Here is a 27,029-nt window from a genome sequence, read left to right as displayed (position 1 = left end):
CCACAAATCTCCGTCTCTTTTGATCTACGACTCCATGCGCGCCCATCTCACCGAGGCTGTCAAAACCCAAGTGAAGCAAACTAATTAACATTGTATGTGACAAACCTCAGAGCGTTCATGTTTAAAGTAACTGGTGGGGTGTTGAATGTTCGCTAAATCGCTGTGTGTGTGTCTGTCTGCTTGTGTATGTACCTGTGCTGTGTGATTGTGAAGTAAATCACAGCATTGGAGGCAGAGCAAATACAATGAGTGCAGAGAGAAATGGTGTGAAAACTGAGATGTGCAGCCACCAATGAACCATTCGCAAGTGACGTTATATCAACAACAACAAACAAATAGAGGGGAATTTAAGAAAAAACAACACGAGAAAACAGGCTGTGGTCATTAAACCAGCATGAATTGTTCTGTGTAGACATGTCTATTAAACAGGGGAAAAGGATATGGAAAAGAATGAGAAAGAGGCCTTAGTATAGCTACAGATGGTCTAGTCACGATAAAGCTGCCACTGATGCACAGTTTATAGACCACAGTGACAGCTCGGGAGCCTCCGTGGATGAATTTCTTTCAGATCAGGAACAGGACTTTGCATTGCTCCAGGAGCTCTTTGAGAAACCGAAGTTTGTTGCTGTCAGCTCCCAGCCATGGCTCTACACCAGCTCTTTCTGTTTAAAGTTTTCCAATTTGGACACAGTTGGTCTGGGTCTGCGTCCATCAGCTTGCTTACGTCCCAGATGATGGACATAATGGAAGCTGATGTTTTACCATGTGGAGTTTGAGGTGGATCTAGATGTAATGTCTCACTGTAGTTTGCAGGTCCTTTGCTGCCTTCTCTAGGATGCCTCCAGGCCTAGCATGCTGCAGGCCTGGAGCTCGACGACAGTTTCCTTGATTTTTTTTAATTTTCGTCTGAGATCTGGGTCATACCGTCGCTGAGGGATTACCCCGACTCTCCCCGGCCACAGCAGTGAGTGTGTTCACCTGCGGCTGGCTGAACTCCACGGACTTACGCAGCACCTGAAAGTCTTTATGCAAGATTTCCAGTGGGGGCAGGTATATGTCAAAGCTCGATGGTTTTTTTTTATCTATGGACACCAAAATCTCCATCATGTTGCTAGTCTGAGGAGAAGCCCGTTCCAAACATGTTTCCTTTGCTGCTGGATGGAGTCAGTGTCTTGTTTCCCCTTAACAATGGACCTGAAACACTTGCAGGTATACTGCTTCTACTGTCCCGGTCTTCTTTGTGGTCCTCCAGAGTGCTTAAGTTGGTTGAAACACAGTTTTCAAGCTGTATAGGAGTAAGTTGGCAGAGAAAGCTAGTGACTGAAATGTTCTCAATCAGTAGCACGCCCGGTGAGATTCACGCTGGGTCTCGTGTTAGCGCCTCCTTCCCTTTATTGTCCTAACTCTAACCCAGGCTGATCCTAACTAATAAGGCAGCTACACCTGTAGAGGGTAATGTTGAGTAAATTAATTGTTACATTCCACCTTATGCAGCTAATGAACCGCAACTCATGCAGTGCCTCTCCAGCCCAGGAAACAAAATATGGAGCTTGAAATGAGACCGTAAGCTTAATGGACTCCAATCATAAGAACTACAAACACTGTAGGGCACTGTCACCCTAATGTTATCTTACCTGGGGCTAATGAATTACTTGATAAAATCCTTGTCCTCTTCCTGCCTGTATGTTTTTATTTTTCGTGTGTTCTGCAGTTGAAGCGCCTGAGAGAGGCCGAGAGTCAGTTTCTTCCTCTTCTGGACAAGAACAAGCGTCTGAGCCGCAAAAACGAAGAGCTGGCTCTAGCGCTGCGTCGACTCGATAACAAGCTTCGCTTCGTCACCCAGGAGAATCTGGAGATGGTAACTATGGTAACCTCTGACTCTAACACACCGTATTCTGTATCAGTCAAACTGGTGATGGTGTTGGAATTGATGTGATGTCCAGCTTCCACACGCAGTTACTGCTTTTTACCAGCAGGTGTCAGGATTCACTCACACTTCAGGGTTTAGGTACTTCATTGACAACCCAATTACAAGACTGAAGTTTAATTTGTCATTTTATTTGGATCTTTCACCTCTTACACCAATGATCCAAAAGATTGAATGATTCCGATTATAAACCAGGATGCTGCTGGAAGGCTCTCGGCCACGCTTGACCCTGGCAGGACTCTTGGTGTCTTGTAGAATAGAATAGATCTGTATTGTCACTGTTACAAGAACAATGAAACACAGTTTGGCATCTCTCCGTTGGCAGGATGTAGATTTACATTCAGTTTTTGGATAGGAGAGGAAGATAAGATAGACATAAGTTTAAGGGTACCTACTGAGGGAGTGTGTGTAACACACAATAGCGTAACACAGGCTACACAGTAACACAGGCATTTACACAAAAAAGATATGTACAAGGAGTACATACGCATACACACATACATACCTACCTATATACACAAACATATACACAGATATATACGTACGTTTTAACAATTAATGTAAATCTATCTCATATACAGGGACGCCTCTGAAACAAAGTGTCGTCCATTCTTCAAATTTCTGTCCCTGGATAAATGAAAATATTCTGAATTTTAGAAAATATTGTCGCAAGTTAGAACGTTTATGGAAGGCTTCCAAGCTCGAGGTTCATGGGATACATCTCAAGGAATCAATTTCCTCACTTAATGACATGATTAAAAAATGCTAGAACTGAATTTAAAAAAAGAACCATCCCAAAGTGTTGTTTGATATCCCTCATGTACCAGTCTATACTAAATCTGATTGTAATGAATTTTTGAACTATTTTGTAAATAAAGTCGCTGCCATCAGGTCTATTATCTCTCCATCATCCTCTCAGTATCACACTGAAAATATCAAAATGATCATCTGTGTCAAAGATCTTGGAAAAAAGAGTTGCAGAACAACTGAACAACTTTTTGGAGAAGAACAATGTTCTGGACATTTTCCAAGTCTGGTTTCCACAAATTGCACTCGACTCAAACCACTTTACTTACAGTGTGTGGTGACATGTTGATGGCAGCAGACTCTGGGGAGTGCTCGTACTGGTTATACTGGTTCTCTCCTCAGCTTTTGATGCTGTTGATCACAGCATCCTGATAAATAGGCTAAAGGACTTGTTCAGGATTACTGGTGTTGTTTAAAATGGTTTATGTCGCATCTATCTGAGAGATCTTTACTGTCTGTATGAATCATGTGTTGTCTGAAACATCAGCTCTGCCTTCTGGGGCACCTCAAGGATCTGTTTTAGGTCCGATTCTCTTTTTGCTGTATATCCTCCCTCTAGGCCAAATTATCATCTCCATGCTGATGACATTCAGTTATACTGTTAAGCTTCTGAGTTTTATGAATTGCCTTGTTTAAATAATTGTCTGTCAGAAATCCAACAATGATCAAATGACAATTTAATCACAACTTTGATTTTTGGTCCTGACCATATAATCTCAGAAATTAAGCAGCATATCAGTTTTTTACGCCCTCCTGTTCAATCGAGTCTCAGAAACTTGGGCATCATATTTGACAGTACAGTGTGAATCTTTCCAAACAACTAGTCCAGAACTGTTTTTATCATCGAAGAAACATTTGTCAACTCAGACTACTGGTGTCAAAGACAGAACCTGAGATGATTCATGCTTTTATTTCTTCTCGTTTGGATTATTGTAACGGTCTTTGTGCTTCCAACAAATCTGCTCGGGATCGCCTTCAAACTGTACAGAATGCTGCGGCGAGACTTTTAACTGGCACTGACAAGAGGTCACACATTACTCCAGTTCTGGCTTCTCTTCACAGGTTGCCAGTAAATTTTAGGGTTCATTTTAAAATTTTAGTCGTAACTTTTAGAGCTCTGCATGGTGAAGCTCCCCAGTCCATCTGACCTGTTGAAACCTCATGCTCCATCCCGAGCACTTAGGTCTTCAGGTCAGAAGTTACTGTTGGCCCCATGTACTGGGTTCAAAACAGGCGCCGAGGCTGTGGAACTCTCTTCTGTTGGCTTTACGGTGTTTAGACTCAATTGACTCTTTTGAAAAGCAGCTGAAGGCATTTCTATACAAGCTTTTAATTCATTTTCTCATTGTTTTATATTATTTTATTTAGCACTTTGTGATTTTTATCTGTGAAAATACATTTTACTTACTTTTACTTACTTACTGTAATGGAAATTACACTAAAGCAGAAACTGTTATAGTTAGGGCTGTGCGATATGACCAAAATCACATATCCCTATGTAAGACAAAAATTTAACATTTTCTGTAAATTCTGTGAAATTTGGTCCACTCAACTTGCGTGAAGTGTTTTCAGCTGGGCGTCGTTTACCTGGAGTCGAGTGTTACATAAGTTGAAACGGACGCAATTTTCTTTATGGGCTCTTTCTTAGCTTATCGTCCGTAAACACTCTTGTCCGAAATACTTTGCAGTTTCTTTTGAAAAATCTCAACAGGATCTTCAGTTTTATTGTGAAAGGTTTATGTGGAAAATAAACAAGCCACACGATGGTTTTACCATCGTTGTTGGTAATGACAACGCATAAAAACAGTCACTTGTCCACTGTAGTGTGGTTATATTAAATATAAGAGAAAAATAGAGCTTTGGGAAATTCTACCGTGACCATCAAAACCATGAAAAAATATTGCTGAAAACTGTTTATTTTACCACAAAACAAACGATAGCGTAATATGAAACCATAGACGTTTTTATATCGTTACATCGAACAGCCCTAGTTATAGTATACTTTATTCAAACACAGTGAAACAGTGCTGCATCAGCTGCTGAGCATTTCTTCCACATCTATTCATTTTAGTTATATTTCTATATGAAAGAAAAGACAACCCATCATGGCCGAGCACTTGGTGACAGTGAGCATGAAAAACCATCAAACTGCAATCGAATACTTTAGCGTACCATTGCTATGGTAACAGCCATGCTTTTGTGGTCCACAGAGGAGGCCAAGTTCATTAAATGATCTGGACCGCAGCCACTCCACCAGTTACCATGGTTACAGTCAGGACGAGAGAGAGATGGAGTTTCTGCGGTTACAAGTCCTGGAGCAGCAACACATCATTGATGACCTGTCCAAGGTACCCATACTACTGATTCAGTTCAATTCAGTTCAGTTTGTATAGCGCCAAATCACATCAGTTGCCTCAAGGCGCTTTATGTTGTAAAAGAAATACCCTACAATAATACAAATAAACCAGAGTAAATCTCAACAATCATATGACTGCCTATGAGCAAGCACTTTGGCGAGAGTGGGCAGAAAACACTCACTTTTAACAGGAAGAAACCTCCAGCAGAACCAGGCTCAGGGAGGGGCGGGGCCGTCTGCTGTCAACAGGAAGAAGCCAAAGATTAATAATAACTAGTAATTAAATGCAGAGAGTTGTATAAAAACATAGTGAGTGAAGAAGAAACACTCAATGCATCATGGGAGTCTCCCAGCAGCCTAAGGGAGGATTCAGGGTCACCTGGTCCAGCCCTAACTATATGCTTTAGCAAAAAGGAAAGTTTGAAGCCTGATCTTTAAACAATCCAGGGTCTACCCTGTCTCCTGCCCTAAGACAGCTGTGATAGACTCCAGCCCCCCCTCCCCCCCACGACCCTGAATTGAATAAGTGGAAGAGGGGGATGGATGGATGGACACACATAAGCCCATATGTGTTCATTCATAGTTTTGATGCCTTCAGTGAGGAACCACAATGTGAAAAAACCCATTAAGTGAGCAACTGTGTCCATACAGACGACAAGTAATACTGTTACTGCTCCTACTAGTACTACACACACTCACACATTTATACTTGTACTACAGTTCAGTACTTCACTGTAATAAGACTTAGTTTGTGTTTACAGGCTCTGGAGACAGCTGGTTATGTGAAGAATGTGATTGTAAGTATTGAATCGTACCAGTGTTAATACAGTTGTTGGTGTGTCCTGTGTGATGGATTGTGAGCTTTGTATCGAACATGCATAGAATCAGTGATAACCCTGAGAGTAAGGTCTTTCTGTTAATAGTGAAACATGCTGCTGTCTGTCTGTCTGTAGGAGAGAGACATGTTACTGAGGTACCGGCGTCAGGAATCAGGGAGGAGGAAACGGACCTTCAGAGCCTGCAGGGTGAGGCCAGGCCTGTACCCCGATATTTCTTTGTTTGTGTGTAAGAGATGTGCAGAGAAGTGTATGACGAAGCCAGGTTAATTCTTTAGCGAGCTGTTTACCTATTGAATCTCCATGAAAACCGAGGCTGACCAGCTTACCTGATCAGAAGCAGGTGACCCTCAGCATTTCTTTCATGTGCAGAACGCTTTCAGTGTTTTGTGTGCAGCTTGTTCCTGAAAGCAGCAAATGAAGCCCTGCTGCAAAGCTCCAGCAGCTCAGACTGAATGTGCATCCCATTACGTAAAGTGAAGTTGGAGCGACGTCTTTTATAAGTCATTTTTGGACCTCCAGTTTTGGTCCACTGAGAGGGTCCACTGTAAAACCAGGTGACAACTTTTTTTTAAATGTCTGCTTAATGTTGTCGTCAATAGAAACGACATGTAGGGGCTATTTATGGCACATTGAGGAGGATGGAAACCTCAACGTTTACATTTGCTGGAAACCCACAAACACAGACCAGTACCTACTCCCCACTTGACTTCCACCACCCTCTGGAACACAAACTTGGGGAAATCGGGATCCTGCAACCCTGGAAAAACATCCCCTCTAAGCCAGAAGGGGAAACAAAGGAACACACATGTAAAGAAAGCTCATAAACATGTGGTTATCCCAGCTGGGCTTTCATCAAATCAACTAAGATGCACAGCAAAGACGGTCAGACACCAACTAGAGAGGATCAGAAGGACAAACAGAACAACTGTCATCCCTCATGTGGCAGGTTTATCAGAGAAACTCAGGAGAGTCTTCTCCAAGCACGACATCCCAGTGTACCCAGCCACACACTCAGACACAAACTGGTTCATCCCACACACAACCTCAACAATGTAGCGTAGCTGTACAGTGTAGGGAGGAGTGCTCAGACCTCTACACTGGAGACACCAAACATCCACTTTATAAACGCACAACATAGAAGAGCCACCTCCACGGGACAAGGCTCGGCTGTACTAAAGGACAAAGGTCACTGCTTTAAGGATGCAAATGTTCACATGTTGGACAGAGAGGACAGGTTTGAAAGAGGAGTAAAAGAAGCATCTGTGTCCACTGTGAACGGCTATCTTTGAACAGAGGGCGGGGCTTACCACACCAACTGTCTGCCATCTATAATCCAGTTCTGAGATCCTTCACAGAGACCTTAACGCCCACTCACATGGGTGAGTTGATCTCAGTATGTCACATGACTCACGATGGTTCAGCTAAGGTTCAAGGTTCAAGGTTCAAGGTTCTTTATTTGTCACATGCATAGTTATACAAGTATAACACAGTGAAATGTAGCCTGACACGCTCCTCGACATGTGCAAAAATTGGGGGGGGGGGGGGGGGTAGAGGAAGAACATTATATATATATATATATATATATATATATATATATATATATATCTATGTGTGTATATATATGTATGTGTATGTGTATACACATACACATACATATATATATATATATATATATGTATGTATGTATGTGTATACACAAAATTCATGGTTCGGTTCGATACTTTGGTGTCACGGTTCGATATTTTTTCGATACAAAAAATGTTCATGCCTTTTTAATTTGTCATTTATTAAAATTATAAATATATATTTTAACTCAAAAGTACAGTTTTTAAATTTAACCCTAACCCTTGTGCGTGTTTTTTATTTTGACAGCGAATGCGCACCTGCGGACCACTTATGTGCAGCCCTGGTTATTTAGCTCATCATATCGCAGCCACAGAAATTCTTTTGTCCATGAAACCATAAAGCTGCACTTTCTTTTTGCCTTATAGTCTGATTTGTCATAACTTCTCCGTTTTGTGGTAAGCTTTTCTTTGGCTGTCACTTCTTCACCCTGACCTGTCTTATTTGGCTCAGCAGAACTGAAATATATATCCTGCTGCTTTTACACACGGACTCACATAAGCTCAGCGATTCTCTGCGCGATCAACCTCTCACATGTTTAAGCTGCGGGAGATTTCACTTGTCATGTTTGCGTAGTAAGCTAACGATTAATAAGACGATGTCAGAGGAATTGGTGCACAAATTATCATCACTCACAGATCAGTGCTGTCGCTCTCTATACACAGTTCGCACGATTGCAAAGTGAAAGCAAAAAACAAGCGCAAATTCAAACGCGACTTCAATATGTCACATATTGACAGTGGCTCACCGATGCCAATGACATAATTACCCAGCTACATTTCTGAAAGAATGCAAAAGCATTGACATATATTTTTCCTACAATAGCCCGACGGGCAGGGCAGAGAGATTTTTGTAGCCCGACTGAAAAAAATCGCTAGCTCCGGGACGTCGGGCTAGCGATATTGCGAGCCCTGTATCTGATTGAGGAATCACTCATCTTTGGAAAAGAGAGTTTATTACAGAGAAATGTCTCTTTCCAAAATAAAAGCTATACTATCCGCTTCTTCCGGGCTATATTCTCAGCAGCATAAGGAGAATCACGTGCTAACAGCTGTCTAAATGACTCGGCTAAAGTTAGTAGCATGCTTGTTGTTTTTGTCTTTGCACTAGGATGATGTCGGTGTAAATGTGCAGTCATATTCGTTGTGTTCCCACTAGTGCTTTCAGGTTAATCTCGTTGAAATGACCTTAACGCCACAACACGGCAAATCTCCGTTAACGAGCTACCGCCGATCGCTCCGTGCATGGGGCTAGACGGCCAACACGTTAACGAGCTAACTGCGCTAACACACTAGTTCACACCAATGTAATTGAGCATTGCATGGCACATCCAACATACTGTTTTACTTTAGTCCATGACTCGCTTACCTTCAGGGTCATACGTCACATGAAAACCAAAATAATTCCAAACGCCAGATCTGAATGAGGGTGGGGGAGGTCCATTTTGCAAGGAGAGCTTAACTTCTGTCTCGCTAGCTTGCCCTGCGCTCTTCCTTCTGCCTATGCTGTCTGTGTTGAGCGCTCAGTGGATCTGCGCTCGACAGTGCAGCCTAGGCGGAGTAGTCGAACGCAGATTCACTGAGCGCTCAACACAGACAGCATCGTCAGAAGGAAAGTTGATAAAATAAATTACAAATGTTGTATTGTTCGATACATATGCGTACCGAACCGAAAGCACTGTATCGAACGGTTCAATATCGATACGAATATCGTTGCACCCCTAATATATATATGTAGTATATACACTGGGTGAATGTGCAGCAGTAGCAGCAAGCAGGTGAATTCTGTACATTAATATGAATAGATATCTGACTATTTTACAGGATAGACAATATAAACATATTTAAAATTAAAGGAATTGAAATGTACATTGTGCCTTGGTTTAGTGTCTGGAAGAGTCCTGTCTCAGTCAATTATAGATGATGTGAGAGGGCGGGTGTGTGTGTTTAGGGCCCGGATGGCTTGGGGATAGAAGCTCCTCTTGAGTCTCTCTGTCCTTGCCCGGAAGATGCGGAACCTTCTACCAGATTGCAGAAGTTGGAACAGTTTGTTGGCAGGATGGGACGGGTCCTTCAGTATCTGCGCTGCTCTAGTCCGGCATCTCCTGGTGTAGGTGTCCTGAAGCGGGGGGAGAGCAATCCTGCAGCAGCGTTCTGCTGTACGGATCACTCTCTGGGGAGCTTTTTGGTCCTTCACACAGCTGTTCCCGAACCACGATGTCATGTTCTGTGTGAGGATGCTCTCTAAATGCTCTCGCTAAACCTCTGCTAATAGCAACTACACCTTTTTTCACACTTTGGCTCCTGTGATGAGGGTAATGATCAAATAAGGGACACGCCACTATTTGGTTTTACAGCTGAAGAAGCGTCTTGGATGAAACTTGAAACATCTTCAAGAAACTTAAACGAGTCCAGTCGCTTGTGTTTTTACAAGCTCCTTAAATTAAGTCACCATGGTGACAGACATTCAGTGTTTTCTGAATAATGATTGAAATATTAAAAGGTCACAAACTAAACGTCGTTTACTAATTCAGAGTCTTCTCCTGTCACAGCTCCAAATTAAATTAGCTTTGACCAATCAGGTTACAGCCCAATCATCAGATTTCGATGATTTCATGTAAACATACTGAGAGCTGGTTGGACCAACTCTGGTCAGCTCTTCTGGACCAGAAATCAGATCTCTGATGATCTGTAAAGCATCCTGAACTGGGCATGATGTAGAAAAATGGAGGATGTCTTGATGGTGTTATGGCACTTTGTGGTGGGTTTTCAGAACTACGTTGTGTCTCTGTGTGTTGCCTGCAGGTCATTGAGACGTTTTATGGCTATGATGAAGAGGCGTCTGTGGATTCTGATGGCTCGTCTTTGTCCTTTCACACTGACAGAACTCCAGATACTGAACCAGACGAGGTACGCACACACACATACACACACCCACTGTTTCCAAAGGTGAGGACATCCAAACGTGTCCTTAAGTCCAGTGGGATGTAAAAGGAAACAGCTGGTAGTTTCTGACTCTTGGAACAGACAGCGCTCAGCCTTTGATGGAGAGCCGACAGAAAGACAAAACCTTCAAAGATCCACCTTTGCTAGATTTTAAATAATAATTCATATAGTAACAACAAAACATCCTTCAGGTACTTTAAGTTGTAACCTGCTTAAGCTGCCAGTGTTTATAACAGGGGTGTCCAACTCCAATCCTCGAGAGCTACAGTTCTGCAGCTTTTAGATGCATCCCTACTCCAACACAGCTGAATCAGATGGTTGGATTACCTCTTCAGCATGCCATCAAGTTTTGCAAAGGCCTAGGAACAAGCCATAAATTTGATTCAGGTGTGTCGGACCAAGGATGCGTCTAAAAACTCTCGAGGACTGGAGTTGGACACCCCTGATCTATAAACAGTTAACTGCATCAGTCCTAATAGAGTCATTAAATTAAAAACAGAGCTGAGTTTATTTCTGAAATAGCTTTTAAATCGGAAGTGGCACGATATTAGCCATGTTTTTTATACGTCCAGCAGCGACTTGCAAGTGTCTGATTGGCTGATATGTGTGTAGTTGTGCATGATTGGTTGTGCTATCTGTATTACGTTTCATGATGACAGCAACAATGAGAGCTTGAGACTGTTTCAGTTACTGCTCTGACTCGCTGGTCTGAAGTTGGGGTTTTGTGTGTTTTAGTTATGCGTGCATGAGGAGGCGGAGCTTCGTTACCGTCAGCTGACTCAGGAGTACCAAGCGCTGCAGCGAGCGTATGCTCTGTTAGCGGAGACGAGTGGCGGAAACTACGATGCAGAGAAGGAGATCAAGGTGACCCCGGTGGGGGCACAGAGGGCTGCATTAGCTGCAATGAAGCAAGGCACTAACAGGTTGACGGTTGTATTCTTTGTGTTTCAGACCAGAGAGCAGCTGCTGAGTGAGATCAGTCGATACCAGAGCAGAGTTTCAGATCTGGAATCAGCGCTGAAGCAGCAAGGACTGGTAACATGCAAAACTGTTGAGTTTCTAAAACGCAGAAAAATTACAGAAGGATAAAACCAAGAGGAGGCAGGTGAATGAGAATATTATCTGCATTCTGATTGGTTCTAGGCTAGAATCCTGCAATAAAGGGGTGTGTCTTCAAGCTAATCAAAGAACCAATCAGAGCCATACAGAGGTAGAGTAAACTACAGTTGTACTCCATAGAGAGCCAGCAGGAGGCACAGCTGTGATACAGTCTCCACTCACAGTGACAGGCAGGTCGTATCTCCTCCTCGAGCTCTGACCTTAACGTCTGGAGAAAGAGGCAAAACCTTCATGTTGGTGCTTGGTGGGTGTAAAACCTCCACATCCAACAATTTGGTGTGTCCAAAGCACTGTTTTTCCTGTAGGTTGAACCTCTACTGCACATGCCCAGAGTTACACAACATTACAGCTCCATCAGCTGCCATTTCTGCTGGTGCAAACGGTTGGAGAGGTAGTTCAGGAGAGCACGCCCTGACTTTTCTTTTTCTTTTTCTCTCATAAATATGGATAAAGGTGAGAGGAAATCTTTGAATGCTTGACCAGATCCATGTTCATCCTGAAGATCTGTTAGACCAGGGGCCAGCAGCCTTTCTGATGAGTGCCATCTAAAATTTCCTCAGAAGTCAATGTGCATTAGCAATAAATTTAATAACGCTCTATATGAACAGTTACACGCTATATAGAACAACTTTATAGAACTAGAAAAATTTGCATTTCCTGCGAAAATGCTGTGTGGATGCTGTAACGCTGAAGCTGTCTGCTGAAAATAGCTGAAAAGTTGCACCAATGGTAATAACTTTGCAAAAGCATAGGAACTTAGCAAAAATGTAATTACTTAGCAGAACTGCAATAACGAAGAGGAAAAATAATACTTGGCAGAAATATTTTAACCTAGAAAAAGTTGCATTTCCTGCGAAAATGCTGCATGAATGCCGTGTAGGGGAATCTGCTAAAAACAGCTGAAGAAGTAAAACTATGTCCTGAAAGTAGGTGAAGAAACTGAAAAGAAACAGAATGTTGTGCTGCGGAAGTTTCTGCTGAAGAATCTGGAATTTTTCCCGAAAAGGAATGAAAAAACTAATAATTCTGCTGAAAAGGGGTGAAGAAGCTGAAATTTGTGTTGATAAGTTTAACTGTTACCTGAAAAAAATGTTGCCATAGGCGGGATTCAAACCCGGGCCTCCCGCTCTGAGAACGGCTACTCATCTCACTGAGCTAAAACACAGTTCACCCTGGCAAGCAAAATCAATGACCACACTGATAATTTGGTCCATTCGTTTCAATGGGACAAAAAAATTGCATAAAAATGTAATATCTCAAAAAGTATATGAGCACCAAAAGTCATAGCAGGAAAGAGCAGAAATAGCAGAATTTTTAAATGTTTGAATGGTGAAAATCAGATAAAAACTGTGGGACTAGTTAAGTGCCAGAAAACGTACAGAAGTAACTAGAATATAGTGGAATAGAGAATAAATGGTAAATGGCCTGTATTTATATAGCGCTTTACTAGTCCCTAAGGACCCCAAAGCGCTTTACATATCCAGTCATCCACCCATTCACACACTGGTGATGGCAGCTACGTTGTAGCCACAGCCACCCTGTCGCACTGACAGAGGCGAGGCTGCCGGACACTGGCGCCACCGGGCCCTCTGACCACCACCAGTAGGCAACGGGTGAAGTGTCTTGCCCAAGGACCCAACGACCGAGACTGTCCAAGCCGGGGCTCGAACCGGCAACCTTCCAATTACAAGGTGAACTCCCAACTCTTGAGCCACAATCGCCCATAAAGAGCGAAATAAAGAGAAACAGGAACTCAATAGTGTGGATGCTGTAGGAATCCACACAGTTATATTTGTTAGCACTTACTGAGAGGACGGACGCACGCTCCACTTGACTGTCGTGTCTCTCATCCTCTCTGTTTTTCACATAATGATGTTATCCTATAACCTCGCATGTGATTGGCCACAATATGGAGGGATTGGAGCATAGCTGAGCAACTGTGTGAGAGCTGAGCAGCGAAAGGAGGAGCCGGCTCTTGTTCATGGGAGTCAACTCTTCTGATTCACTGCAAAGCACTCTGTAAGCACGGCTCTTAGAGCTGATGCTTTTGCGCATGACACATTATCGAATGTTACGTTGTGTGTCATGGACACTGTTGACTCCAGAGGCAGAGCCAAACACTTTATACACCCGGGGCTTAGGCCTAAAGGGTAGTATGTGTAACACTGATGAAGCGCTAATGAATTAATACAGGCTAGGTATTGAGTGAAATATTAGGTTATTATTAATCAGAAGATTTAGGAATGCTACTGGAGCTGATGGGCAGTAATTAATAAATACACACAACACAAAATGCTTTTGCAGGTACCATGTATTTAATCGAAAGCAAAGAAAAATAACAAGAAAAAAAAAAGTTCCCCATAAATAACACATGTTAACATCAAAAACACTGATCCACACTGAAGTCAATGAGTTTTATCTGAATGTTCATGAGAGATGTCCAAGCGCTATTGTCCATAAACGGGGGAAATGGTGTGTATGATTGTGGAAATCAGTGTATTCGGAAAATGGGGACAGAGCGTCATCTTTGATAGCTTCCTACCAGTATAGTGGAAGCTTGAATGCAGAATGAGTCCTGCTCCTAGCCGTTCATTGGCTCACCATCCTTTTCCATACCCAAAAAGGTTCACCTGGCCTGCATTAAATAAACAAGGCCAATAAGAAATCACAAGAATAACACAAAAATGTCAGCCAGTTAAGCTAAATACATTCTTGTTCCTGTGTACACAATTTATAAATAAATAAACAAACCATATATTTAACCAATAAGGATTTAACTAAAACATTTCAACTGCTATATACATATTATATAGCTTCACAACATTTGTTATTCAACAACTATCAGTCAAATCAAAAATCAAATTGTTTGGACCGGCAGCAGCCAATTAGTGTCAGCACACCGGTGTTGGCACATAAGGACGCTGTCATAGCCTGTCAACCACGTTGATTAGCTGCGTATATACGAATGTGAATCGCATCATTGGCTGGACTGTGGGATAAGGTGGCATCGTTCCCATACGGGAGCAGCCAGTCACTGACTAACACTGCAAAACAGAATTGTTGAAGTTTTAATTTTAATTTCAATTCAGGTTAGATTATTTTTTTTGTGCGCAACGCAGATTTTCTGTGTGCAGAGACCGTGCCAGCAGTTGCAATTGTGCACATGCGCAGCTTGGAGTGTAGTGTTCTGTAACAAGTAGGGGTGCAACGATACACAAAATTCACGGTTCAGTTCGGTTTGATACAAAAAATGTTCATGCCTTTTTAATTTGTCATTTATTAAAATTATAAATATATATTTTAACTCAAACGTACAGTTTTTAAATTTAATGTTGCTGAAACAACAAAGTAATAAAATAATAATCTATCTGCTGGAGAAATCACTCATCTTTGGAAAAGAGAGTTTATTACAGAGAAATGTCTCTTTCCAAAATAAAAGCTCTACTATACGCTTCTTCTGGGCTATATTCTCAGCAGCATATTAAACATATCAGGTCCCCATAAGGAGAATCCTGTGCTAACGGCTGTCTAAATGACTCGGGTAAAGTTTGTAGCATGCTGCTTGTTGTTTTTGTCTGCTTCTACTTGTCTTTGCACGAGGATGATGTCGGCGTAAATGTGCAGTCATATTCGTTGTGTTCCCACTAGTGCTGTCAGCGTTAATCTGAAATGACCTTAACGCCACAACACGGCAAATCTCCGTTAACGAGCTACCGCCGATCACCCCGTGCGTGGGGCTGGATGGCCAACACGTTAACGAGCTAACTGCGCTAACACACTAGCTCCCACCCATGTAATTGAGCATTGCATGGCACATCCAACATACTGTTTTACTTTAGTCCATGACTCGCTTACCTTCAGGGTCATACGTCACATGAAAACCAAAATAGTTCCAAAGGCCAGATCTGAATGAGGGTGGGGGAGGGTCAGTTTGCTATGTTGCAACGAGCTTAGCTTCTGTCTTGCGCTGCGCTCAGTGAATCTGCGTTCGACTACTCCGCCTAGGCTGCACTGTCGAGCGCAGATCCACTGAGCGCTCAACACAGACAGCATCGTCAGAAGGAAAGTTGATAAAATAAATTACAAATGTTGTATTGTTCGATACCTGTGCGTACCGAACCGAAAGCACTGTATCGAACGGTTCAATATCGATACGAATATCGTTGCACCCCTAGTAACAAGGTAAACAAAAATTTAAAAAAAATAAACATACAAGTATAAAAGCTAAACAAGGTATAAATAGACTAAGAGTCATGATGAGAGGTATGCAATCCTGAATAGATAGTTTTCAATATATATCTGAACATATAACAGCAAAACCAGTGGTTCTCTGTGGAACACAGCCGAACACGTGTGATGAGAACAGAGAACAGGTCTGAAAACAAATCACACGATCACAACATTGACAGTGCGGTCGCTCTGTCTGTGTCTCAGGACCTGAAGTGGGTGGAGGAGAAGCAGGCGTTGTATCGGAGGAATCAGGAACTGGTGGCGAAGGTGAATCGCATTTGTCAATCGTGACGTCTCAGTAAATATACACACAAATTCTTCTGAATCAAAAAGAACAACTTGCATTTGGTATATTTGGTATTTGGCTGAGAATAGACTTAATGTCACACGTAACAACGGATGGTTTGCAGGTCAGGCAGATGGAAGGTGAAGAGCTGCGACTGAAAAACGACATCCAGGATGCCAAAGACCAGAACGAGCTGCTGGAGTTCAGGATCCTGGAGTTAGAGGTGAAAACGTTGCAGATGCCAGTAACAGCATCTCAAACTTCCAGACGTTTACCTGTGATTTCTGTTTGCTGTTCAGGAGAGGGAGCGGCGCTCACCCGCCATCAATTTCCAACAGCTCCATTTCCCTGAAGGCCTCAGTCCTCTACAGGTTTACTGTGAGGCAGAGGGAGTCACTGTGAGTACATCCGTCAGTACACCTGAGTGCACCTGTAAATATCTCTGAGGGGTGCACTGCCAGCATATTCAGCATATCCAGGCTTTCGCTGTGTTAGCTGGCTGAACTAAGCTACACTTTCACTGTTAAACTGGGCCTGAAAGGTGCGTTTGATTTGTCATTTCATTCTCTTTACAAATGGATCAGCTGAGCTCCTTTTGCTCCAGTGAGAGGAGTTATTAGAGGAATGCTGACAGAGCTATAAAAATGTAAAAGAAAATAAAGTGCTGCAAAAACGATGACAGCAGCGCTGCAGAAGATTATTGAATTTGTGATCATCAAGCAGCAGTGAGATAAATCTATTATAGCCATCCGTTTTCTTTATCCAATTCAGTGTTGTGGGGGGACTGCAGCACATCCTCGCTGTCATAGGGCGATGGGCGGGGTACACCTGGACAGGTCACAGGTTTGTCACTGGGTTAATACAGAGACAGACAACCATTCACAGCTTTTTATTTCTAGGGTTCACGCTGCATCTGTGAACCCTTAGGCGCTGAAGTTTGGTCAGTGTTCAGTCACAGACGTAGAAATTAGTCTGTCACAGATTCAAGGGTCAAACCGCCTCCAAACACAAGTCGTCGCATTCACATCAGAGGCCGGTAGAGTCGCAGCAGCAGATCTGGATTAAGAAAAGCTCAGGTTGGAGTTTAGAACAAACATCCCTGTGATGCAAGATAACTAAAAATCATCCTCAACATGTCGATCCACATCCACTCTGCCATAGCTCGGCTACAGACTCAGCACCCGAGTGCCTTTATTGTGATCTCGGGTGACTTCAACCATGTATCACTGGACAATACACTACCAACATTCAAACAATATGTGGACTGTCCCACCAGGGGAGAGAAAACTTTAGACTTACTGTATGCTAACGTCAAGGATGCATACAGCTCCTCCTCCCTCCCCCCACTTGGTAGGTCAGATCATAACCTGATTCACCTCACCCCCCACTATGTGCCAATTGTGAGGAGGGAACCTGTGACCACCAGGACTGTTAGGAGGTGGTCAGAGGAGGCAATAGCAGAACTACAGGGCTGTTTCGAGGTGACCGACTGGGAAACACTCTGTGAGCCTCACGCCGAGGACATCAATGGGCTTACTGAGTGTATCACAGACTACATAACTTTCTGCACCGACTCCATTGTTCCAGCTCAGACTGTTCATTGTTACCCAAATAACAAGCCGTGGGTGACTAATGACATCAAAGCCCTCCTCAACAACAAGAAGAGGGCTTTCAGAGGGGGCAACAAAGAGGAGGTGAGGAAGGTCCAGGTGTTACTAAAGGACAAGATCAGAGAGGCTAAGGACAATTACAGGAGGAAGCTGGAGTGGAAACTCCAGCAGAACAGCATGAGAGAGGTGTGGAGGGGCATGAAGACCATCACTGGATTCAGGCCAACCAACAGCAGGGGAGCTGAGGGAGGTGAGAACAGAGCCGACGAGTTGAATCTGTTTTTCAATAGATTCGACACCACAGTGTCTGCTCCCACCCCCACAACCTCACCTGTAGTCAGCCTGGAATCCAGAGCCACACCACTGTGCCAGCCTCTCTCTTCACATGTTGCCTCCTGTGAGATTCCTGACACCCCTCCCCCACCCATCACCTTCACTCAATACCAGGTTGAGATGCAAATGAGGAGACTTCACTCAGGCAAGTCTGCTGGACCAGACGGAGTGAGTCCCCTTGTCCTCAAGGCCTGTGCCCCCCAGCTGTGTGGAGTCTTTCATAAACTGTTTATGCTGAGTCTGAGTCTGCAGAGGGTCCCGGTGATGTGGAAGACATCATGCCTCGTCCCTGTACCAAAGACGCCTCGTCCCAGTGGCCCCCAGGATTACAGGCCCGTGGCACTGACCTCCCACATCATGAAGACCCTGGAAAGGCTCATCCTGGACCAGCTGCGACCCATAGTAAGACCACATCTGGATCCCCTTCAGTTCGCTTATCAGCCTCGTCTCGGAACAGAGGACGCCATCATCTACCTGCTCAATCGTGTCTACACCCATCTGGACCAGCCGGCGAGCACTGTGAGGGTCATGTTTTTTGACTTTTCCAGTGCTTTCAACACCATCAGGCCGACCCTCCTGGGTGATAAGTTAGCAGCGATGCAGGTGGATGCTTCTCTGGTGTCCTGGATTGTTGATTACCTGACAGGAAGACCACAATATGTACGTCTCCCACAGTGTGAGTCTGACAAGGTGATCAGCAACACAGGGGCACCACAGGGGACTGTCCTCTCCCCCTTCCTCTTCACCCTCTACACCACAGACTTCAGCCACTGCACAGAGACCTCCATCTTCAGAAGTTTTCTGATGACTCTGCGGTGGTTGGATGCATCAGCAGGGATGATGAGACAGAGTACCGGGCTGTGGTCGACTCCTTTGTCACGTGGTGTGAGCAGAATCATCTGCAGCTCAACGTGGCAAAGACCAAGGAACTGATCGTGGACTTCAGGAAGACCAGGAAACACTTGACCCCTGTTTCAATCCAGGGGGTCAGTGTTGACATTGTGGAGGACTATAAATACCTTGGAGTACACATTGACAATAAACTGGACTGGGCTAAAAACACCACAGCACTTTACAGGAAGGGCCAGAGTCGTCTCTATTTTTTGAGGCGACTGAGGTCCTTCAACATCTGCCAGAAAATGCTGAGGATTTTCTATGAGTCTGTTGTGGCCAGTGCGACCCTCTATGCTGTTGCATGCTGGGGGAGCAGGCTGAGGGTCGCAGATGCCAACAGACTTAATAAACTGATCCGTAAGGCCAGCAATGTTGTGGGGATGGAGCTGGACTCCCTCAAGGTGGTGTCGGAGAGGCGGATGCTGTCCAAGATAAAGACAATGTTGGATAACACCTCCCACCCACTCCATGACATGTTGGTCAGTCACAGGAGCTCGTTCAGTGAGAGACTGAGATTACCGAAAAGCACCACTGAACGACACAGGAAATCATTCCTGCCTGTGGCCATCTCCCTGTACAACGCATCCACTTAACACACTGTTTGCTGCTACAGCTACACATGTTTCTTTTCCAACTATTTATTTATAAGTGACTTATGTATGTATGTATGTATATATATGTATATATTGTACTATTCTTAGTTAGCGTATTGTCTGTCTTGTCTTAATGTTGGTTTAAAATGGAGCACTGTAACAAAAAATAATTTCCCCCAGGGATCAATAAAGTATTCTGATTCTGATTCTGATGCTGTTTGTGCTGAATACCCCTGAATACACCTTTAACCTGTTTCTTGGTGCACTGAAGTAGTGTCCCGTCTGAAGCCTCGACATAATAAGTCTTTGACACCATTGGACCTACTGTCTGATTATTAACACCATGCCGTGTACTGGATCAATCCGGCGCCCGTTGCTCGGTCAGGCCCCTTCCAGGGGTGGGGGGCTCAGTCCCCTCTTCGGTTGGCGGCTGCTGGCGGAGCCTGTGGCGATCTCGCCACAATGGTGATGTACGCAGCTGCTCCTCCGGTGCTCTGGGGGGCCTCTGGATGTCTGGGATCATCTCCATGCCTGCTTCATGGCTCGCAACACCTACTATTACAAACAAACAAGCTTTGTCAGTAATAGCCCTTTGGTCCATGGCTTTGGTCCCTTTGGACCCTTAGTGGATACTGGGTGGGAATCGAACTTGCACCTCCCACTCCAAAGTGGGATGTGTAGTCTTACCACTACACTATCCAGCTGCACTTACATGGAGGAACCTTATGAATACAAGTGCGCTTGCACACACAGGTGTTCACACCTGAGTACCTGTTTGTCCACACCTGTGTTCACAGAAACACACTTCTTCCTTGGCTGCTGCCTCCATGCGTTGTCGTTGTGTGCTGCTCCGCTCAGTTTTTATTATTTACTGTTAGTTCTGCTTATCTAGGTTGTTGCTGTGGTCTCCTCTTTCTGCCAGCAGGTGATCCAGCTGATCTTTTCTCTCTGTCGCGCTTCCCCTCTGCTTTTCTTTCCCTCTCCTTTTTTGGAAGGTTGCTTGTCTTTGTCTTTCCCTTTTCTATCCACGGGTCCTGTCTGTTCCAATTGTAATAACTTAAAAGAATAAATAATTAATAAAGATCAATCAAGTGGATGAATAATGATCCACTTGGAAAAATAAATCAGGTGGGCATCACCAAATTTCCCCTTGTGGGACAATTAAAGGATTGTTCTATTCTGTTTCTCTTGGCCTTCAAACTATAATTCATGTTGCCAGAGTTCTCTGAGCTCCCTTTCGTGTCCAAAGTCCTGGAGAAAATTGTCTGCGTCCAGCGCCAGGCTCAAAGCGCTACACAGCACTGAAACTATGCCTTTAAAAGTTTTTAATGATCTTTTATTAATGCCATTTAAGTGCTTTTAGACCTGAGCACTGCATTTGATAAAGTGGGTCATGGTGTTGTAGTGTCCAGACTGCTGTGGGTATTAAGGCACCTGCCCTTGATTGGTTTAGATTCTATTTAAGCAGCAGAATGTTTTCTGTCAGGTTCATCCATCCATCCATGTGGAGTCCCTCAAGGATCCACCCTTGGCCCAGCATTTTCTCCTTTCACATGCTCCCATTAGGCTCTGTTTTCAGAAAATATGGATTCTCTTTTCACTGTTTTGCTGATGATTCACAAATCTACTTTCCTCTTAAAAAGAATTCTACAGACTTTGAAAGTTTTGCGTGACTGTCTTCATGATATTAAATCATGGCTGGCATTAAATGTTTTGAATGTGAACAATCAAAAAGCTGAGATTGTCCTATGTGGACCTTCTGACCCTCGTTCTTCTCTTAAGGGTGACCTTGACCCTCTGGGAAAAGCAGAACTGCCTTTGCAAAATTCTGGGAATGTTATTTGATGTTTCTTCATATTGAGAAACTGCTGTTAAAGGCTTTGAGAGAGTAGCTAATGCGAGTAATTGATCCAGACCTGGCAGCAGCTCTCTCATCTTCAGCTCTCGCATGTTTACGTGTGCTCCTGACAGGCAGGCGTAAACGCGACCGTATTTCCCCGTCTAGGCTTGTTTGCGTTCTGGCTTCCAGCACGTTATAGAATTGATTTTAAGATGTTATTGCTTGTTTTTAAGTCTCTAGGTGGATAAGCTTCGCCGTACCTCTCTGATCTTTATCTCATGCTATAAACTGAAGGCTGCTTCTGACTGAAACACAGGAGGGGCCTTTGCTGTGTGTAAACTTTGGAACAGTTTGCTTCTTCAAATTAGGGTCTCTCCATCTGAAGACACATCCTTACTCTCTAGCTTTTAATTGTGACTGAGTTGTTTTGCTTTTGTGTCTTGCCGTCTACTTGTGTGTGTTTATTTTTTCACTGTGTAATGGTTGTTTTTGTGATTTGCCGATCAGGACATTGTGATGAGTGAGCTGATGAAGAAGCTGGACATTCTGGGAGATAACGCCGTAAGTGTATGTTGAATTTATTTTGTACATGTCTGTGTCACTGAAACATGTGATCCATGTAATCCGCTTGTGGCTTCACGTGTGTTGAATGTGTGCATTTTGTAAACATGCTGTTTAGTAACCGTGGTGACACGTTCCCTGTTTCATTAGTGAGTCCTTTCTGATGATCAGTGAATAAATCTGAGTTTGTGTCGGGACAACAATACTTTCCATGTTGAGCGTGTTGTTTATATATTGCTGACATGTTGTTTTTCTGTAGAATCTGTCCAATGAAGAGCAGGTGGTGGTAATACATGCCCGGACGGTACTCACTCTAGCAGAAAAGGTGAGCGTCCCACCTGTCAGTTCTCAGAGAGCTGAGGTTTCTGCTCTCTGACAGGATGCAGATAAAGTTTCTTATTCTTTGCACCTCTCAGAGTTATTGGCACAGGGAAAAAGCAGGTTCGCATAGTGAGATTGAGGACGTGGAATAACTGACGGCTCATCAAAGTTTACATAAGATCAGTCCGATCTCGTAAAGTTGCTGTTGATCTCGGCAGGTATCAGGTGAACAGTCAGACAGCTCGTCGCTATTGTTTCACAAAGTTGTTTGCTCTGTCTCTGCGAGGTAACAATATGAAATGTGTGCACATGCAAAAATACCATGTGATTCAAGAAACATGAACACCAGCTAAGTTGGCTCTTACCATCATGTGTTTGTTAATGGACTAGAATAAATTCAAACAACAGGTACTTTGCATGTCTGCAGGATAGGGCTGCCATGATTAGTCGACTAGTCACGACTGATTTAATAGTCGACGCGTCGTTTGAAGCTTTGTAAGATCCCAAAAGACGCAGGAATAATAGCAGGATTTAAGAGTGTAATAACGGACTGGAACAGAAGATGGCAGCACTGCATGTACAAGGATGCCAGCTGCCGTTAAACCCCGAAGAAGAAGAAGAAGCTGTGTCCCAGAATTCATAGCGCGGCCCAGCTCAGTTTCCAACAATGGCGGCAGCTAGTTAGTTTTAATATTACTCTTATTATTCTTTCTGGGTCATAAAATAAACGTTTAACATATTTTCAGAATGTAGCTGTGTAAACCTCAAATATCTGCTCAGTTTATCAGGACACCGCATATTTTCAAAAGCGCTCCAACGTTTTCGGAGACGTCTGTTACCCACTAGCTCGATAGCTAGCCGGGGGCTAGGCTCACTAGAGCCGTGAGAACACCGGACTCCCGGCAAATTGTTTTCAAACCCACCGCCGTTTTTTGCTACTCAGGTTAAACATGATATATGAGTCACTTAGATAACTTAAAAATGTTATTGTTTGGCTTTTTTCAGTGTTTTGTTCCTGAGTAAATCGGTTTGTCTGAGATTAAAGTTATAGTTTTTACACAGCTGAATAAACGTCAAGCAGACAGCTGATTATCAGAAGTGTGAGATGCTGCAGAATTTACTCCGGTGTCCTGTTATATTTTAGATAGCAAGGAGTTTATTAAACTTCACCGAAACAATCTGCAAATTTCATTAAAATTATAATATAATAAATAATATAATAAACTATCATCTTGTCTTTATTTTTAGTTAGCACCTTAAACACTTAAAGCTGTAAGCTAATGATAGTTATATAAGAGCAGATGCTGCTGGTGCAATAAGCTGTACGTTTTACGTCCAATGGATGATGATCTGATTAGTCGACTAATCGCAAAAATAATCGGTGAGTAGTCGACTATCAAAATAATCGTTTGTGGCAGCCCTACTGCAGGAAGATACAGAAAAACAGAAAAGTGTCAGAAACATTTAAAAACAAGTCTTTAGGTGAGATTTAAAGATGCTGAGTGTTGATGAGGTTCCCAGATTCTCCAGCATCTGTGGGTTAATAAAAGCTTTGAAAAGTAGTACTCAGTATACTCTAGTATCCCGTGACACAGCCCGGTCCTCGTCGTTTGTTCATATGCGTCACCTGAGGCTCCTAAACTGTTTGTTTGGGATGAACGAGTTCAGGTGAGAAACAGTTCACACAAATCTGTGTGAACTCTGTGAATAAAGCTGAACATACACAGAAATTTAAAGATGAACTTGGATTGATGAGGAGGACAGACAGTGCACAATCAATATCTGCTTTACGACCAGCCTGTCTCTGTCTACCTGTCTGCTCACCTGTCTCTCTTTACCCCCTTTCAGTGGCTGGAGTCCATTGAAGTGACAAAATCGGCCCTGCAGCAGAAAATGTTGGACATCGAGAGTGAGAAGGTGAAAGACAAAGTGTATCTGGTCTCTGTTGGGACTTTTTTCTACTTGCTGAAATCATGTGATCTGATCTGTGGTCTGGTCAATGACACTAGATCCATCTGAATTATGAGGCTAAAATAAGTGCTCTGTGGTGAGTCGGTCCAGTAAGAAGAGCGTGGTGATCGCGAGCTGGACAGGAAGCTTTTAGTTTCAACTCTTTCATATGTCGGAGTCTGTTTGTACAGAAAACATTAAAAGGCCTTAGCGGTTTGTAAAGCAGCTGTATCCATGTTGGGAAGTTGTTGTCTGGGGTAAATAAATGTGGTGCCAGTGAAGATGCTGTTGTTTTCTAGGAGCTGTTCAGTAAGCAGAAAGGTTACTTGGATGAAGAGCTGGACTACAGGAAGCAGTCGATGGATCAGGCCCATAAGGTCAGTGAATAGCTGAACCTGTACTGTGGAGAGGTCAACCAAATAACTGAGAGCAAGTCTTTGAGCCTGTTCTGATATCATTGGCCCGTTGATCAGTGGGCTGTGATCAATGGTTGTCAATCTATGGCCATGACAATCTGCATATTAATGATCAAGGAAATGACTTCACGGCCCGTTGTTTGTTCAGTGGTGCTCGTTTCAGTCATTGTGCAAATGTTCTGTTTATAAAGTTGGGGAAACCTGCACCTGGATGAGTGACAAAACGTTTCTCCCACTGAAAACATCCAAATGAACAGGATCAACATTTTGGGATTTCCTTAGCTGGATGATTGAGCAACAACAATGACAGCGCAAAAATGTTTCTTTGATCCAGAGGATCCTGGAGCTGGAGGCCATGTTGTTTGAGGCTCTGCAGCAGGAAGAGGAATCCAGGATAGAGGGATTAAAGATGGAGGGTCGACTGTCTGAGAGTCTGACAGAGGGAGAGCGAGAGGAGCTGAGGAGAGCCATGGACCAGTGGAAACGAACTGTGATGTGTGAGCTCAGAGAGAGAGATGCCCAAATCCTTCGAGAGCGGATGGAACTACTGCAGCTCACCCAACAGGTAAACCACTGAAATGAGCACAGGTACACTATTATGATTTCTCCTTTGTAGTCTGTAATCAATGATGTTGTGTTTGTCAGAGGAACAAGGAGCTGGAAGAATTTATAGAAGCACAGAAACGACAGATTAAAGAGCTGGAAGAGAAGGTAAAGACAAATCGAACAGAAACATGTATGTAAAAAACTGCTTCCTCTGACATCGACAGATTCTGCACTGCTTTCTTCTTCTTTCAGTTCCTTTTCCTGTTTCTCTTCTTCTCTTTGGCCTTCATCCTATGGTCCTAACAGCAGCAGGTTGGTCACACTTTCCCAGGTGTGCAGAGTTTACCTGTTGGATCTCTGTGTAGTAAAATGTTTGCTCTGCTTTAGTGTGTGCAGACCACCACAGTCCAGCAGCTGAGTGGCCAGGTCAGCTCAGTCTGGATCAGACCAGGAGGACCTGAAAGGATTCCTGGAACCAGCAGCTCACCAACCGAGGGTCTATGGGTTCTCTGTTGCCAGCCAATCAGAGCAGAGCCCAGCTGTCAGCTGGCTCTCAAACTATCCTGTTACACGTTCCTAGAATGCCACTGTGCTGTCTCACAATGACTGATGGCTTCGTTTCAGCTTGCTGATGTTCAGCTAAGTAAAAGAGTCTGGCCCAAACTGGTGTTGGACTCTTACTAGCTAAACTAGGTGACACCCTATATGATTAGCTTAGGTCGCTGATTTTGAAGTTGTCAGATGGGGTTGGTTCAGTAACCTGTGACAGAGCTGAACCTGAGCTCAGCAGAGTTAGGCTGAAGAGCAAAATCTCTATAAGAACTAGACATAAAAACATCAGAAACCAGCCTGACAGAAGTTTAGTTCAATAATTCTTTGTTCTGATTGGCTGTTCCACCTGAAGAGCAGACAGTGAATTTAGCTCCTCCCGCTTTATTCACAGAGCTAAGGTCACACCTGGTTCGTCTGCAACAGAAGAAGGACCTCCACAATGTCAGGAGGTCTGTTAGGAGATAAGAGTGAAGTGAAGTGGTCCAGATAAACCAGGTTCAGCAGGTCCAGATAGACCCGGTTAACCAGGTCCACATAAACCAGGTTCACTGGCGTCCGGTTAAATACTGCATCGATTTCAAGATACTTTTGTACACATTCAAGGCTACCCATCATCTCTCACCTTCATACCTCTCTGACCTGGTTCAAATCACCATTCCTTCTCCGTATCTCAGATCCTCCTCCTCTCTTTCTCTTCCATCCCTTCCCCCCGACTAGCCACCGTGGGGCGCAGGGCTTTCTGTTGCTCTGCCCCCGACTTTGGAACATCACTTCCATCCCTCTATATAAGTCCAGACTCAAAACTCACCTATTCACATTAGCCTATTCCACATAAATCTTTCCATCCTGCTACTTTAATTTATTTGATCTATTTGCTCAACGTTTTATCATTATTATTTTGTAAATTGTTATGTTTGTTGTTGTTATTGCTTGTGTACAGTGTCCTTGAGTGTTTTGAAAGGCGCTTTCTTAAATAAAATGTATTCATTCATTCATTCATTATTCATGAGGTCCAGATAAACCAGGTTAACCAGGTCCACACAAATCAGGTTCATGAGGCCCAGATAAATCAGGATCAGGAGGTCAAGATAGACCAGGTTTACTGGGTCCAGGCAAACCAGGTTGATGAGGTCCAGACAAACCAGGTTCACCAGGTCCAGGCAAACCAGGTTCATGAGGTCCAGATAAACCAGGTTCACCAGGTCCAGGCAATCAGAATCAGAAAGGGTTTCATTGCCAAATGTTGAGCAGGTTTACAACATTAGGAAATTGTTGCGGTGC

The 27,029-nt window shown here is 43.6% G+C and overlaps 2 protein-coding genes across 6 annotated transcripts in view; one reads left to right on the top strand and one right to left on the bottom strand.

Annotated features, from left to right (window-relative positions):
* jakmip3 (Janus kinase and microtubule interacting protein 3) overlaps positions 1-26,739 on the top strand; it is a 44,061-nt gene extending 17,322 nt beyond the window's left edge. For 2 of the 5 annotated variants that reach the window (XM_085285504.1, XM_085285501.1), the window contains 18 exons: positions 1,712-1,867; positions 4,945-5,082; positions 5,852-5,887; positions 6,044-6,115; positions 10,357-10,461; positions 11,233-11,361; positions 11,449-11,532; positions 16,051-16,113; positions 16,257-16,355; positions 16,432-16,530; positions 21,910-21,969; positions 22,223-22,288; positions 24,133-24,201; positions 24,534-24,611; positions 24,985-25,215; positions 25,296-25,361; positions 25,449-25,508; positions 25,584-25,720. In XM_085285504.1, coding sequence (XP_085141630.1) covers positions 1,712-1,867; positions 4,945-5,082; positions 5,852-5,887; positions 6,044-6,115; positions 10,357-10,461; positions 11,233-11,361; positions 11,449-11,532; positions 16,051-16,113; positions 16,257-16,355; positions 16,432-16,530; positions 21,910-21,969; positions 22,223-22,288; positions 24,133-24,201; positions 24,534-24,611; positions 24,985-25,215; positions 25,296-25,361; positions 25,449-25,499 — 1,602 coding nt within the window. In that variant the 3' untranslated portion in view covers positions 25,500-25,508; positions 25,584-25,720. Of the gene's footprint in view, positions 1-1,711; positions 1,868-4,944; positions 5,083-5,851; positions 5,888-6,043; positions 6,116-10,356; positions 10,462-11,232; positions 11,362-11,448; positions 11,533-16,050; positions 16,114-16,256; positions 16,356-16,431; positions 16,531-21,909; positions 21,970-22,222; positions 22,289-24,132; positions 24,202-24,533; positions 24,612-24,984; positions 25,216-25,295; positions 25,362-25,448; positions 25,509-25,583 lie in introns of all 5 variants that reach the window. The other 3 variants (XM_085285503.1, XM_085285502.1, XM_085285505.1) reach the window with 3 other exon arrangements.
* The window catches only part of LOC146569168 (uncharacterized), a 228,821-nt gene that overhangs the window by 99,631 nt on the left and 102,161 nt on the right, over positions 1-27,029 (bottom strand). The gene's annotated exons all lie outside the window — the stretch shown is intronic.

The sequence above is a fragment of the Mchenga conophoros genome, linkage group LG8 (assembly GCF_057382185.1).
Source record: "Mchenga conophoros isolate Kocher_MC1m ecotype Shallow Benthic linkage group LG8, M_conophoros_male_GT1.1, whole genome shotgun sequence".
NCBI lineage: Eukaryota > Metazoa > Chordata > Actinopteri > Cichliformes > Cichlidae > Mchenga > Mchenga conophoros.
The sequence above is the reverse complement of the archived record's forward strand: the minus strand, read 5'-3'. Positions and strand labels throughout refer to the sequence as shown.